The sequence below is a fragment of the Anolis sagrei genome, chromosome Y, assembly GCF_037176765.1.
Source record: "Anolis sagrei isolate rAnoSag1 chromosome Y, rAnoSag1.mat, whole genome shotgun sequence".
Classification (NCBI taxonomy): Eukaryota; Metazoa; Chordata; class Lepidosauria; order Squamata; family Dactyloidae; genus Anolis; species Anolis sagrei.
The window spans coordinates 15,243,350-15,259,996 of NC_090035.1; the positions used below are offsets into that span (position 1 = coordinate 15,243,350).

Sequence of the window (16,647 nt, forward strand, 5' to 3'; positions counted from 1 at the left end):
CATTTTAGTCACCCTTCTTTGGACACATTCCAGCTTGTCAACATCTCCCTTAAATTGCGGTACCCAAAGCTGGACACAATGTGATTCCAGGTGTGGTCTGACCAAGGCAGAATAGGGAGGGATCTAGACATTGTTAGCTCATGTTTTCAATTATTTTTATTGAAGATTTTCAGGGATAATTTATTTTATTTATTTATTTATTTATTTATTTATTATTTGCACTTGTTAACCGCCACTCTCAGCCCGAGGGCGACTCGTGGCGGTGTATAAAACATAGAACATAGAAAAGACAACAGTTTACAATAGATCAAGACCATAACACAACATCTTACGAATACACAACTAATTAAACTAAAAATCCGCTTCGTCTTGTTTGGGGTCATAATCAATCTCATAGTCATGGTCCATTCCGGTGGTCATTCCAAAAACATAGCACTTAGTTGAAGGCCTTTTCGAAGAGCCAGGTTTTCAGGCCCTTGCGGAAGGCCATGAGGGAAGGCGCCTGTCTTATTTCAGCAGGGAGGGAGTTCCATAGCCGGGGGGCCACCACCGAGAAGGCCCGTTCTCTCGTCCCCGCCAGGCGTGCCTGAGAGGCAGGCGGGACCGAGAGGAGGGCCTCCCCAGATGATCTCAAGGTCCTCGTGGGCTCGTAGGCCGAGATGCGGTTCTCAAGGTATTTTGGGCCGGAACCGTTTAGGGCTTTGTAGGATAACACCAGCACCTTAAATTGGGCCCGGTAGCAAATCGGCAGCCAGTGGAGCTGGGACAGCAAGGGCGTTGTGTGCTCCCTGCGTCCCGCTCCGGTTAACAACATGGCTGCCGCGCGCTGGACTAGCTGGAGCTTCCGGGCCGTCTTCAAGGGCAGCCCCACGTAGAGAGCGTTGCAGTAGTCAAGGCGGGATGTGACCAAAGCGTGTACCACCGTGGATAAACATTAAAAGGAAGAAGGTCAAGAAAGGGGAGGTGATTGAGTTCGGATTTGGGGTGGAATCAGGATTTGGATAGTGGTACAGGTTGGGATAGGGAATCGAGTTGGGGTTTGGGGGGGGGGAATCAAGGGAGGGGTGGGAGGGAAAATAAAAACAAAAAAGAAACAAGAAAATAGAAAAATAGAAAAATGCAAAAAATACCAAAATGAAAAATGAAAAATGACAAATAAAAAAGGGGAGGAGAATGTAGTAAACTTCCATTCTTCCTTATAACTATTGAAGAAAAAAACACTTAAGATTTCCTTTCTTCTTCCTTTCATGTTTAACTTGTTGTCCATGAGGACTCCATGATCTTGTTCATGCATACTGCTCCCCTCATGAGAAGCTGGAGCTGACAATTGAGAGCTCACCCCGCTCAATTGGGACCTTTTGGGATAAGTGGGGTGAGCTCCCATCTGTCAGCTCCAGATTCCCATGAGGGGACATGAGAGAAACTTCCTACAAGGATGGTAAAACATCTGGGCGTCCCCTGCGCAACGTCCTTGGAGATGGCCAATTCTCTCACACCAGAAGCGACTTGCAGTTTCTCAAGTCGCTCTGATCGGAAAGAAAGAAAACACTCTCCCAGCTTCAGAGGAAGGCAAAAAAACCCTGAACAAATGTAGTTATTAAAACCCTACAACAGGGTTGCTGTAAGTCAGAAGACTGGAAGGGATACAGCAAATGTGTAAGCTGTCTTATAATATGAAGCTCTCTTGAGCAACTTCATCCTATGACTCCTCCTCATTGCCACAGCTCTGAGAATAAGGTTGTTACCAGTTTCATGCTTACTTTCTATAATTAATTTGTACCTGACTTTAGTGAGGAATAAACATGAGTGGGAGTCTCATCATTACTAACCTGTAGACTGGAATACTCCAGGGTTACAAAGGCAATAACGTGAAGCAAAAGCTTCCATCATACGATCAATTTTTTGAGCCTCTCCTGGAAGCCGGAAACTCCACAGGAACTGCCTGTAAAGATAGACAAGAAACTGCTCGAGTATCTTATCCTAAAACACATCTTTATCCAAAATTATGTAAAATACAGAAATGGTAGTATAGCACCACATTTCACAATTAGAGGTTTATTGTTTCAAATGTGTTGTAGACCAAAACACTAGCCTAGAGCTTCAAGCATTGCTTGCTGAGTCTATAAACAAAATCCCTTTCTTATCTCTCTACAGAGATTCTACAAATAATGTGTAAAATTGTCTTTAATTAAGGCAAAGCAAAGCAGCTTTTTCAAATCACAGCAGCACACTTCTTTTGAAATACATGCACCCATAGCAGCTATTAAATAAGATATTGTCTTTTTATTTATTTACAGTATAAATATATTCCGCCCTTCTCACCCCGCAGGGGACTCAGGGCGGATTACAATGTACATATACATGGCAAACATTCAATACCATAGACACACAACATATATAGACAGACACAGAGGCAATTTAACATTCCAACTTTTCATGAGGGCATTCTGGCCACCAGGGGAGCCGTCGCTTCACCATCCATTTGTGACACTGATGAAGTACTTCCTCATTCTTTGCAGACTTGCTGGAGATTTTTATGGCATCGTAAATTAGTTAAATTAGCCTCCCCGCGTAGGCGGTACCTAAATTTCCTACTTGACAGATGCAACTGTCTATCGGCTGCAAAGGTCGACAGCAAGCTACACAAATTAGTCAGACACTCACTCTGACCCGGGCTGGCTTTGAACTCATGACCTTTCAGTCAGTAGTGATCTTAATGCAGCTGACTGCCAGCCAGCTGCGCCACAGTCTCGGTAACTATGTCAACGTAGTTAAGAAAGGAGGGGCAATTCAAGCAACGTTCAGCACATTCAAGATCAATAAAAGATTTAAGCAAATGGAATTTGTTTATTACAGTCTACCTGAGTTTAGCTACCTCATTTTAAAATGAGAATGAATTGTCCCTCTTCTGATGCTGATGTATGTGACACATTTTGCTTTGCTACATCACCACCAGTTTGTGCACACTGCCATTGAGGAAACTTTACAGTTTTGAGTAAATTATGTCTGCCTTAGAGCCGCGGTGGCGCAAGTTAAACCCTTGTGCCGCCTGAAGGTCCATGAGATGGGGTAAGCTCCTGGCTGTCAGCTCCAGCTTTCCATGCAAGGATACGAGAAGGATGGTAACATATCAGGGCACCCCTGGGCAACGTCTCTGCAGACAACCAATTCTCTCACACCAATACAGTTTCTCAAGTTGCTTATGACATGATTAAAAAGAAAGTCTGCTTGACACAATACATATTCATAACATTTAAAAATAACCAAATATTCAGGAAATCTTTCGGCTGTTCTTATTAACTCACCTTAAGGCTTGTACAAGGTTAAGATCCGCAAACTCATGGAGTTCAACAAAAGCCTGAAGTACTTTAATATTAAAGTCATCCCTGTGAAACAAAACAAAACAAAACAAAACAAAAAGAAGTAAACTGGTGGTAACTTTTTATTTTAATATTCAAAATCATTTATATTTTAGCCTATATATTTCCAAGGCAGGACCTATCAATCATAAGTCTTACTTAATTCTACCCTGTCTCCCAGTTGCCTAGCTGGTACATACTGAGGTTAAGTAAATAATTTATTCTAAATAATTTATTCAAAATGAGTAATAACACAAAAAAGGCGCATTTAATGAATTGATTTTTCCAACCGTGAGGTACTCAACATATTTATGCTTGTGATATGTAGACAATATGCAAACAGTCACCAAAAGTCCCCAAAAAGTTTCTGCATTTTCAGTGTAGAAAAACCCGTTCTGGAGGTGAAATGGTAGTCAGATTGAGCCAAATAAGAGCTAGATTCTTTGTAATCACTGTTAAGAGTAGACAAAAGCCAAGAAGCAACTTGCATCTGAATACAATTTTCTTTATTCATTTAAGGCAGTGGGCGAGCAGATTGCAACTACTGGATGACATATGTTCTATATCAGAAATTAGATTTGATATGGTCTATCCAATGCAATTTTCCGAATCAGCACTCCAAATAACCAAACCAAATTTTAAGTTGACCAAAAACTGATTTGTAACTCTTTTGGTACTAATATTGGGGAGTGGTCCCTGGTTTAAAAAAAAAAGGTTGGGAACCACTGATTTAAGGAATGTCTGTATATATGCAACCCTTAAGACTACAAACTGAAAAATTAGAATGCTAAAGTACAGGACGAAGCTGTCATATTTTCAGTTTTAATAATGAGATTTAGAAACTTTGCCTTCTTTACGCCAAACCTGGAAATCTCCAGATCTAAGTGAAGCCAAAGGCTTTTTAAACCATATATTTACAGCTATGCAGCAGTACATCACAGATAAATTTAATAGGTTTGAAGTGTTACATTTCTTCTCCTGGAAATGTGCAAGACTCTTACAAAATAGACAGTAATGAAGCATGAGCTATACTAGATGATACACATATTTTGATTTTTACAAAGGGAAAAAGGTAGATTATAATATAACTAACACTATTATTCTGACTAGGCAACATTCTGAATTTTTGCAGCATTAGCACACATTGGTATGAATGGCTGCAATCCTCAGGGTGCGCTTGAAACACATCATTAAATTAAAATGTTGTAGATCAACTTCCATCTCAACAAGAAGTAGGTGGATTTATTTGGCAAAGACTTTGCCTCCATGATATCACCTCCTAAGTGAAACAAAACAAATCTTTTCCAGTATATTAATTAACACAATGAAACCCCTAATCATTAAATAGGATATGACTGTGTTTTTGATGTATAAATACTACAAGAATCCGTGCCAACGAGAAACAAGTAGATCAGCATGCCAAAGGAAGTGTTTTTGTTCCCAAAAGAATTATACTAAGGTAATAATTCACGTTATTTACCTAATATGCTCCCTAATATGCCCCCAGTGGTGCAGCACTGAGCTACTGAACTTGCTGACAGAAAGGTCGGTGGTTTGAATCTGAGGAGTGGGATGAGCTCCCGCTGTTAGCCCCAGCTTCTGCCAACCTGGCAGTTCGAAAACATGCAAGTGTGAGTAGATGAATAGGTACCACTTCTGCAGGAAGGTAACAGTGCTCAATGCAGTCATGTCAGCCACATGACCTTGGAGGTATCTACGGACAATGCCGGCTCTTCAACTTAGAAATATTGATGAGCACCACCCTCAGAGTTGGACTCAACTAGGCTCAATGTCAAGGGGAAACCTTTACCTTTACTCAAAAATAATCTTTTGGGGAATACCTATATGTTTTCTCTTTGTTCTATAATACACTTGCTCTTCCTCTCTTCTCTCCTTTCTCTTTCCCAGTCACATCACAGGGGGCCACTTCACCTAGCAGCACCCAATCCACTCTGATCCTTCTCTTTCCTTCAGCTCTGGCTCTAAAAGCAATGGCTTATTTAATTCAAACCACTCAATTATTTTAAGTAAATTAATGAAGAGTCTATGTGCCAAGTTTGGTCCAGATCCATCAAACCATGGAGGAACCCTTGGGGTACAAACGTACATCAATACATTCATAAGTACTCTGGCACATTCATTTGGAAAATGGAAACGAACAGTGAACACCTGATAGTTGGGGAGATCCCTTTAGAAAGAAACATCTGCTTCAGCAGCAGAACATGCATTTATTAAACTTCCTCAGCTGGAATTTCCCATGTAATACAATCAAATTATATTTCTACATATAGACCAGTATACTTCCCCCTTGTAAACTTATACTCCCCAAAGACAGGTGGACACAAAGGAATGTGTCTTAGATATATTCTTAGCACACATATAGGCATTTAACCAATGGAAGACATGACAGGAAAGAGAATGGAAAATTCCTAGACATTGCTAAAGTTAATACCCCCACTTGGTTAAAATTTCAGAGATGACGTATCGCAATAATAAGCTTTGTTGAACAAAAGAATGAATTCAGCAGGACTTACTTCCATGTAAGTATGGAAGTGCATGTGAACTAGACAAATGGATTAGATCCCAAAAGCAATATAACATGCATCTAAAAGAGAGTAACTGTGCATAACTGTAGCAATGTGGACTCAGAAGATCGCCAGCTGTACAAACTATTTAAAACTTGGCTATATGACTTCTGTGGGCAGTAATCCTGCGAGTAGCAAACATGCATGGAACTATATATTTGGACTTTCTAGCTAAAATATATTCCAAAAAGCAGACCTTGGTTAGCCATCACTTAGTCTACAGTTTTTCAATGCTGAATATGAACAATTCTATTGCCCAGTTTATATTAAATAATTTTGAAAACTTGTCGTGCATTCAAGAAGAGCTCTTTATTTCTGCAATTTTATGAATGCAACCGAGTTTGTCCCATATTCTTGTCTCTTAAAAGCATTACATCACAACAGGGCATCTGGTCTCTATTAAAGAAATTTCAAAGCTTGCCAAAGTCTGTACTATTTTGAGGCACTTAAAGGGGAGGCTGTGTTTGTGGGCCGAGCTGAAAACTGTGTGCCGACCAGGGAATCTAGTCGAAATTGGAGAAAAAAGTTCTCAAGACAGCTTAACTCTGCAAATATTCTTCTATTCTTTCTAAGCTATTTTCCTCATTGAGGGGGTTAGAACTGTGACTGTGGTTTAACAGGGCTTTGTTTTGGGCATCCTCAGGTTGGCAGCACACATGTCTTTGTTGATAATGTCCAGGGTTGTAGCCAGAAAAAGATTTCGGGGAGGACTGACAATTTTGGGGGGGGGGGGTTGAAAATGTTGGGGGGGGGAGTTTTGAAAATGTTGGGGGGGGGGGTTGAAAATGTTGGGGGGGGGGGAGTTGAAAACTGCCTCCTAGCTCACGCTGAAGCAAAGAGCACAGTAGGGGCAGAGCAGCCTTCAATAGCCTGCAGCTCCGCCCCTGTCAACCACCTCCACCCAGTCCGGCCTCCTTAATGAGAGCATTCAACACCCCCCACCCCAACTTGGTTGCTTCGCTATATCGGGTATTGCTCCAAGTAATGACAGTGTGGATAAATTGTCAATATTTGCTTGAGATAGTGCTTGCAGTTCTGGAGGGACTCTTCATTTTTTGCATCTCATAAAATTAGCATGGGGATTTGGCTAGCCAGTTAAAATTCATGAGTAAACCAGCTTTATTTTTTTTAACCTCTAAGATTTTGGGGGGAGGGGGGGTTGAACCCCTAACCCCCCCCCCCTCACTACACGCCTGATAATGTCCATCCATCTTTTCTTTGGCCATCCACCTGGTCGTCGTCCTGCAATCTCCAAATGCAGTGATGTTTTTGCAACTGATGTTGATTCTCTTCTCATGACATGGCCGTACCACCATAGTCTTGCTTCCTGCATTTTCTTGCTGATCGCTTTTATTCCTAGTCTTTGACAGATGTCACCATCTGGCACATGGTCAAGAAGTGTCAAGCCAAGCATCCATCTCAGCATTTTAATTTCCATTGTGTTAAGGGCTTGTTCATGTCACTCTGCCCCATAAAGGACTACTGTGTGAACAACTCTAGGTATTGTGTCACCATCTATGGAGACCAGTGACTCTAGATATTTAAACTGGGTGCCCTTCTTTAGTGCTTGTCCATTAATTCAAATTGTTTTTCCAGTTTGGAGGTCAGATTCCAGATACTCAGATACTCTGTGTATGTTCAGTTGAAGTCCATTTTCACTCAGTCTATCACTCCTTGTTGTTGGAGAGCTGCATGTGTTTGGTAGCCAAGTGCTATGTCATCTGCATATAGGAGTGTCCAGGGATGCATAGTTTGCAAATTTGCTGTAGCCGTGTCCATGCAGAGTATGAATAGTAGTGGTGAGAGTGATGTTGAAGGGTGGTGAAATCCCCTCAGGGCAGCAGACCATACTTCTTGTATTATTGTATAGTAGCTTTATCCATGTTACATAGTCTTCTGATATTCTATGTCACTGTAGTGCTCGCCAGATCAGGTCATGGATAACCTGATCAAATGCCTTTTTGAGATCAAGGAACACAAAGTGCAGTGGTTCCCCCCCAATGTTTTTCCATGAGTAACCAGGCAGTATATAGAAGTCATTGATTTTTATAGTTTTAAATTGTTTTTATATTAATTTTATTATGAGATTTAACCTGTTTTAAATGATGTATTTATATGTGTTCAGTATCTAATTGCCGCTGCCCTGAGTCGCCTTCAGGCTGAAAGGGGTGGGATAAAAGTGTAGTAAATAAACAAATAAACAAATTGCATCTATTGTGCCAAAAAGTGGAATCTTCACTCCACAGCTTAAACACTTCTTGAAAAAAAATCTTCAGGGCCATAAAATCCCAGAGAGAAGAAGGAATGATGAACTGATGAAGTGCCAAAACACAATTTCCTCTATGGTACTGACTGACAAGAAACTAGATGTTAACAGGAACACATGACTTCTATGAATGCAGTCGAGGAAGGAGTGGGATTGCTGCCAAAATGCAGATCTAGAAATTTCTGAATATCTCCACCGAGGTCCAGAATGACAGGTATGTGTGACTCAGGGACCACAAAAAAGAAATACTATTAATAAGTAGGCGATACCCTTGCTTATAACTAATAATTATAGCATAAACTCACTGAATACATGAGATTTATTTAAGACTCTCCATCTGATTAAATGAGCCTGTTCCAGTTGGGACTACGAATAGACTTTAGGCCTGTGGAATCAACTGCATCCTAAGATTAGCAATGGCTTTTCTCTCGTCTCTGTAATTCTGAAAATGCAGTTTGTTGGGTGGGTGGGTAGGAATACCCACGTCCAGAGACGTTCTTTCCAGTTGTTTTAAACCTGCTTTAAAGCCTTGGAGGAAGATGCAAGGAGAGAATAGTGGAGCTTCGGAAGACTTCCACTGTGTAGTTTTTGAATTGCTTAAAGCAATTTAAATATTATAATTATATATTTTATATTAAATGTAATATTACTAATAATATTACAGTATAATGTTATAGTACAATGTAATATATAATATTAATATTGTGCTATGATAATAATATAATATATTGTATTTACTTTTTACTTGTAACCTGATCAAATGCCTTTTTGAGATCAAGGAACACAGTGCAGTGGTTTCTTTCCCCCCCAATGTTTTTCCATGAGTAACCAGGCAGTATATAGAAGTCATTGATTTTTATTGTTTTAAATTGTTTTTATATGAATTTTATTATGTGATTTAACGTGTTTTAAATGATATATTTATATGTGTCAGCATCTAATTGCCGCTGCTCTGAGTCCCCTTCAGGGTGAGAAGGCGGCATATAAATGTCGTAAATAAATAAATAAGTAATAATAATATATGTTTATGAGATCATACGAGCTGTGTTGAAGCATATGTCTGGCACATGGAAGGTCCCATGATCAATTAGAAGGAGCACAGAGGAGATGGTGAGCATAGCCAGCATGGCACTATCTTATTTAGTCATTATTCTTTTAAACAGCCCCTAAACCAAACTTGTATGGATGGTTTACCACCATAATGCACTTGTGGATCAATACAGGAAAGAGATAACTAAATAGATGAGAGAAGGATCATAATTCTATGGTTCATCCATAGAATCCATAGAATGCTTAGCATTGCCAATTTGGAAGGTCAGGTACCAAGGAATGCGGAGGTCCCAACCTAAGCCAGTGGTTCTCAACCTATAGGTCCCCAGGCGTTTTGGCCTACAACTCCCAGAAATCCCAGCCAGTTTACCAGCTATTAGGATTTCTCGGAGCTGAAGGCCAACACGTCCAGGGACCCACAGGTTGAGAACCACTGAGCTAAGCAAAGAATACTGGGTTAGATGATCAAATGGTCTGTCCTAATACTAGAGCTTTCTAGAGAAAGAAATATGAGGATTTCATAAACTACAAAACCTATAATTCTATAGTATGGAGCTAGAACAGTCAAAGTGGCATCAAACTACTATAACTGTATAGCACAGACACATTCATACCCAAGGAAGAAGAGAACAAAATGGAACAAAGCAAGGCTCCCCACATCCTGTTTAACATCATACGAACTAGGTTTGGTGTCTGCTTACCTTTCGCCAAGATAATCTCCAATGACCGTTTTATTTAGCCCTTCTCCTTTATAAAGGAATTGTGCAATGTCTTCAGCCGTATTCTGCAAGAGGTCATTTTCTATCAGAAACTGGATTCCCTAAATGAAGAAGGAGAATTCAGTATTTTTCCCCTTGCCCAATGTTTGTTGTTATGTGCATTCAAGTCAACTTCTGGTGACTATCTTAGGGTTCTCCTGGCAAAATTTATTCAGTTGCCATTTTGTGGTTGATGGAAAATTCCTGAACAAGGTAATCCCCAGGTAAAAGGGAATTTCAACTCTTGCCCTAGTTCAAAATTCAAACGACTCCACCATTACTCAACCTGATTGTCAGTCCCAAGTAGATAGAAATAATGGAACATTCCTAGATCTTGATTTACCAAGTTGATTCAATGGATGGACCCTTGTTGGGACTAGAAGTTAGGTCATATCATGGAAATACTAGGAAACAAGCTATCTTATAGTAAGAGCTTGCACACAATTGACAAATACAGCATTATATTGTGTTTGGCGCAGCAAAGCCTCATTCACAGATGATGGCCAACTAGGGAGGGGGTGTCTGGCACAAGCAGCACAGCTAGAAAAGTCAAGCAGAAAAGCAATTACCCATTTCCTTGAACGTGGGAGTTCCAAGTTCGAGGCAAATGTGCAGGGCGCTTGTGCTGGAGACAGCCAAAATGAGTTCACTGACTACAACAGCCGCAAACACAGACATATAGACACCAGGCTGCCCTGTCTCTTCTGCTTCTCATTCAGAGGCAGAGACACAGAAGCTAATGTTGCCACTGACAAAGAACATTAAAGGGCAAGAGAATGATGATGATGATGATGATGATGATCCTGGGTTCATCACTGAGCCTGGAACCCCAGGTTTCGGCGGTGGCCAGGGGAGCTTTTGCACAGCTAAAACTCATGCACCAGCTGCGCCCGTATCTTGGGAAGTCTGATCTGGCCACGATGGTCCACGCTCTGGTTACATCCCGAATAGATTACTGCAACGCAGTCTACATGGGGCTGCCTTTGAAGACGGTTTGGAAACTTCAGCTAGTTCAACGGGCGGCAGCCAGATTACTAACTGGGGCAGCATACAGGGAGGATACCACCCCCCTGCTATGCCAGCTCCACTGGCTGCCGGTCCATCTCCGAGCCCAATTCAAAGTGCTGGTCTTGACCTATAAAGCTCTATACGGTTCTGGCCCAGCTTACTTGTTCAAATGCACCCACCCTTACGTCCCACCTCGTAATCTAAGATCATCCAGGGAGGCCCTGCTCTCGCTCCCGTCCACAGCACAGATGCATCTGGAGGGGACGAGAGACAGGGCCTTCTCGGCTGTGGCCCCCCGCCTATGAAGCACACTCCCAAATGATGTAAGATCTGCTCCCTCCCTCCTGGCTTACAGAAAGAAATTAAAATCATGGTTTTGGGAGCAGGCCTTTGGGCAGTAGAAGTAAATGTATGCAGCATTTCAGAAAGACAATGACTGGAACGGCGATTTGACGGAAGAGACTGTTTTATTGTTTTAATTATTATTTTATTACTTGTGGATGTAATGTTTTTAACTTGATTTATGTCTAATTGTAAAGTATAATTGTAATTGTTTGTACTGGCATTGAATTTTGCCATTACTTATGTGTAAACCGCTTTGAGTCCCCCTCGGGGTGAGAAAAGCGGTATACAAATACTGTAAATAAATAAATAAATAATAAAGTTCATAGAATCATAGAGTTGGAAGAGACTTCATGGGCCATCCAATCCAACCCCCTGCCTAGAAGCAGGAAAATTGCATTCAAAGCACCCCTGACAGATGGCCATCCAGCCTCTGTTTAAAAGCTTCCAAAGAAGGAGCATCTACCACACTCTGGGGCAGAGAGTTCCACTGCTGAACAGTTCTTCCTAATGTTCAGATGGAATCTCCTTTCTTGTAATTTGAAGCCATTGTTCCGCGTCCTAGTCTCCAGGGCAGCAGAAAACAAGTTCGCTCCCTCCTCCCTATGACTTCCTCTCATATATTTATGCATGGCCACCATGTCTCTTCTCAGCCTCTCTTCTTCAGGCTAAACATGTCCAGCTCTTTAAGCCATTCCTCATAGGGCTTGTTCTCTAGGCCCTTGATCATTTTAGTTGCCCTCCTCTGGACACATTCCAGCTTGTCAATATCTCTCTTCAGCAGAAGCTCACACTGCTCCCTGGATTTGAACCTGCAACCTTTCGGTCAACTAGCTCAGGAGCTCTGCGCTTTAACCCACTGCGCCACCGCGGGCTCCGTTCCTTTTTATATTTTTCCCTTATTTTTTAGTAATTGTTAAGATACAAGTAAAAACAGTTAACACTTGTGGTTTTGTTGAAGGTAATCATTAGAAAAATTCTAATAATAAATGAACTAGATACCGTATGTTATTATCTATTCCTTATGAGTCCTCAGATGCAAATTACAGAGTTAATCTGCTCATAATAGAATTGATGTTTGTACAGGCTAATGATCTGACAGACAGCTTGTTTTGGGAAATTTGACTAGAGAGAGAAGGAGATACCACCACATCATTAAAAAGCACATTATCAGATAAATCATTTATAATAATTGGAACCATGACAATCAACGCCAGCGTTATCTTCAACTGCATTTTAGTATCTTGACATTTACATGGGATTCAAAGTATAATGCATTGTACCATTATCTGAACATGTGCTTTTCTTTTGATAAGAATTACAGTCTGTTTGCCCTATTAAACATAGTGGCACTTATCTCTGAGTAAGACATATATCTATATACTCCAAACTAAAACATAGGATATGTATTATGGTAAGTCGTAAAGCCAGTAAAAGGAACTCTAGTTTCATTAGATTTTTTTAAAAAAAGAACAAACATAGAGGATGTTTGATAAGAATAAGAGTAACATATGGTGGTCTGGCTCTACATTCAAAAGGTAAGAACATGTTCTATACAAATTGCCTCAATTATTAATATTCTGTTGGGATATAAATGGTAAAGGCTTCCCCTTGCCTTTAAGTCTAGTTGGGTACGAGTCTGGGGAGTGGTGCTAATCTCCATTTCTAAGCTGATGAGCCAGCATTGTCCATAGACGCCTCTAAGGTCATGTGGCCAGCACGACTGTATGGAACATCATTACCCGAATTCGAACCACCGACCTTTTGGTCAGCAAGTTCAGCAGCTCAACCCCGCTGCACCACTGAGACACACAGCATAGTTTGAGTGTTGGACTATAGTTATGAAGATCTGGGTGGTTCTGTTGGGGTATAAAAGGTAAAGGATTCCCCTTGCCATTAAGTCTAGTCGTGTCTAAGTCTCTATTTCTAAGCCAAAGAGCCAGCATTGTCTATAGACGCCTCCAAGGTCATGTGGCCAGCACGACTGCATGGAACACCATTAGCTTCCCGCAGAAGCGGTACCTACTGATCTACGCACATTTGCATGCTTTTGAACTGCTTGGTTGGCAGAACCTCGCCTAGCAGGAGAAGCTTACCCCGCTCCCTGAATTCGAACCACCGACCTTTTGGTCAGCAAGTTCAGTGGTTTTGAGACACACGGTGTTCGATTATAGTTATGAATATCTGGGTTGTAATTCCTGTTTAGCCACAAATACACACTCTTTGAGCTTCAGAGGGAGGCAATGACAAAGCTGCTTTGAACAAATCTTGGGGGTTTGCCTTAGCACCACCATGAATCAGAAACTGCATGAAGGTACATAACAACAACAACGACCAGGTGGCTCAGTGTATTTTTAAAGACATTTAATTGGGATCTGCAGTGATTTTACTACTGATGTTGTAACTAATTTTAACCTTGAATAATAAGTTTCTAGTGTGGTCCTTTATTTTAAAAAACAAACAATGAAGGGTTGAAATGAGGCTTCAGATAGAAATAATAAAAACAAAATGGTTTTTGGCAAAATAAATGTATGTTTGGGCAACGCAGAGAGAGAGAGAGTTTATGGAAACAGCAGCAGCGGAAAACCATCCTGCCAAGCAAAGACAATGTGCTCAACAAATCCAACCTACTTTTATCATAAATGCCATTTAAACAGTCTGGGAGGCTATTTTGAGTCTGTGCAACAAATGTGCTTTATCCCCCTCCTCCTTGTTTCCATTCGCTTTCTCCTGGCCACTTTCTCTCTCTCTAAAGAGCCTGAAGACTGACAATCAGCCCCTCTTTGGAAATTACAAAGGGAGGAGGCACATTTTACTACCATGCATGCCAGCCATGTTTCCCCACATACTGGCAGCCATTAGCAGCTAAGGAACTCATTATAATCCTAACTCTCATACGTCAGCTCTATTTTCCCCATCTGCATGCTTCTAAAATTACTTTGTTTTTAATGCTTCCTGGATATTCAGCTGTTCCAAGAAAAAAAATTACCATCCTTCAAAACAAAGTAAGTAAACAGAAAACACTTGTTTTAACAAAAAGGCCAGCAAAATGATAATAGTCCTGCCCAAAGGGAACAAATGAGGAACAGGGAGTTAAGGAGGATTACATGTTTCATTTTCTCAAATCTGAACCTAAACTGAGCAGCTTTATTTGCTGTGCTTTCCAATAGGAAGAGTATTATGCACACAGATGGACAGAGTTATGAACAGTCCTAAAGCCAAACCCTCCAAAGCAGCTGCCTAGAAAAGCACAGGGCAAATGGAAAAACCCCTGACATGACAGCATCAGCCCCATCAAGGCAAATGATCAAAACATATATACAGCCCAGGCTTTGGGACTGACTGTTTTACCTAGGACTGCAAATGGTTTGATATTTTTCAGTTTTATATTATGCTGTATTTTGCAATTAATTTTTACTTGTCTATAAGCTACCTTGCATAGGTCCTACTCAAGTTTTTTACTGCTTGAGGTAAAGGATAAAATGCCACCCCTCTCCAATTGTATATATAAATGCCAACCAGACTAGGAACTGGAATACACTTCAACACTAAGTGACAGATTGTGTCGCCATGTTGGAGCACAAGGAGGTTTGTTCAAAGAGTGCACACAACCACCTTCCAACAGTGGGAATGGTGAGGATGCTTAAGAAAAATGGCTGTGAGGACTGCCACCCCATAACATGTGCCTCACTTTGTCTAATGGTATCACCAAAAGGTAGAATAGCCTGAAGAAATCATACAGCTATATAAAAATGTAATGTTAGTTTGTGGGATTAACGTAAGCCAAAAACCACTGGACAAACTGACACCAAATTTGGAAACAATAACACCTATCAGACCAGCGAGTGACCATCACTCATAAAAACACTGAAAAACACAGCAGAAGAGACTTAAAAAGCCAAAAAATAAAAAATACATTTACAACGCATGCACAAAACCACATATATATAAGCAAACACACATATATACACACATATACACACATATACTGTATATACTCGAGTATAAGCCAACCCGAATATAAGCCGAGGCACCTAATTTTACCACAAAAAACTGAGAAAACGGATTGACTTGAGTATAAGCCGAGGGTGGGAAGTGCAGCTGCTACAGGTAAATTGCAAAATAAAAATAGATACCCATTAAATTACATTAATTGAGGAATCAGTAGGTTATATATTTTTGAATATTTACAAAAATGGTAATTTAAGACAAGACTGTCCAACTCAGATTAAATGATTATTTACCTTCTTCAATGTAAATGTGCTTACGTATCCTTCCAATAATAATAGAGTAACATAATAAATGTAATAACAACAATAATAAAAAGAGTAAAATAATGAATGTAGCAATAACAACAATTATACAGTAAAATAATAAATGTATAATAATGAAGTAAAATTATAAATGTAATAATAATAAATATAATAAAATAATAAATGAAATGAAAATAATAATAACAGAGTAAAATAATAAATAACCTTGACTCGAGTATAAGCCGAGGGGGACCTTTTCAGTCTAAAAAAAGGGCTAAAAACTAGGCTTTTACTCGAGTATATACAGTATATATGTACACACACACAAGACACATATACACGGACTGGGCCACAGCAACAGCAACAGGTGGCAGGGGACAGCTAGTTAGTCAATAAGAAGCACAGTTTCTCAAGTGAGAAAAACAAACAAAACAAAACCACCCTACCTTCTTGGGATCCATGTTGAATTTTTTTCTTCCCATAGCAATTTGCTTATTTCTTTGGGTGGCTTTGCTGTTTTGAGGGTGATAGGAAAACAGAAGTTAAACATCTTGGATATTTAAATTTTACGCTTTTGTCATATGTTCATCGTTAGATAGCGAGAATGCAGAGGATGGCACAGCTAGGTATCCTACCTCAAAGGGAAAAAGAGATACATACCAGATAAAGTAATTCAAAGTAGCTTTTGTTTTATATCAGATGTTTATAAATTGTACTAAAATCCCCTGACACGTATTAGAGCAACAGAAAGATTAAGAAGAGGATAATGTTTATGGTTTCGACCCACAAACCAGTTAAACTAGATTATTTCAATCCAAGCCAATTGACAGCGTAATCTTTTGAGCCACTGCCCTGGCAAATAAGCGTTTGGAACTTCTGCTTTGCCAGCACATACTGTTGCAGTGGCTGAGCAGGACATCTGCCAATGAAGCCACAGGAGTCTCCTAAACTGTGCCACTTGTATCACACAAAAATGTTTTGCAGATCAGACATAAAGGGAAAAGATTGTGTGGAAGGCTGGGGATA

The 16,647-nt window shown here is 40.3% G+C and overlaps 1 protein-coding gene across 2 annotated transcripts in view; it reads right to left on the minus strand.

Moving 5' to 3' along the window:
* Positions 1-16,647, minus strand: part of LOC132782028 (cytohesin-3) — a 148,147-nt gene that overhangs the window by 30,937 nt on the left and 100,563 nt on the right. For both annotated transcript variants that reach the window (XM_067461305.1, XM_060786667.2), the window contains exons 4-7: positions 16,068-16,134; positions 9,962-10,080; positions 3,306-3,386; positions 1,830-1,942 (exon numbers count right to left, since the gene is read on the minus strand). In XM_067461305.1, coding sequence (XP_067317406.1) covers positions 1,830-1,942; positions 3,306-3,386; positions 9,962-10,080; positions 16,068-16,134 — 380 coding nt within the window. The remainder of the gene's footprint in view (positions 1-1,829; positions 1,943-3,305; positions 3,387-9,961; positions 10,081-16,067; positions 16,135-16,647) is intronic.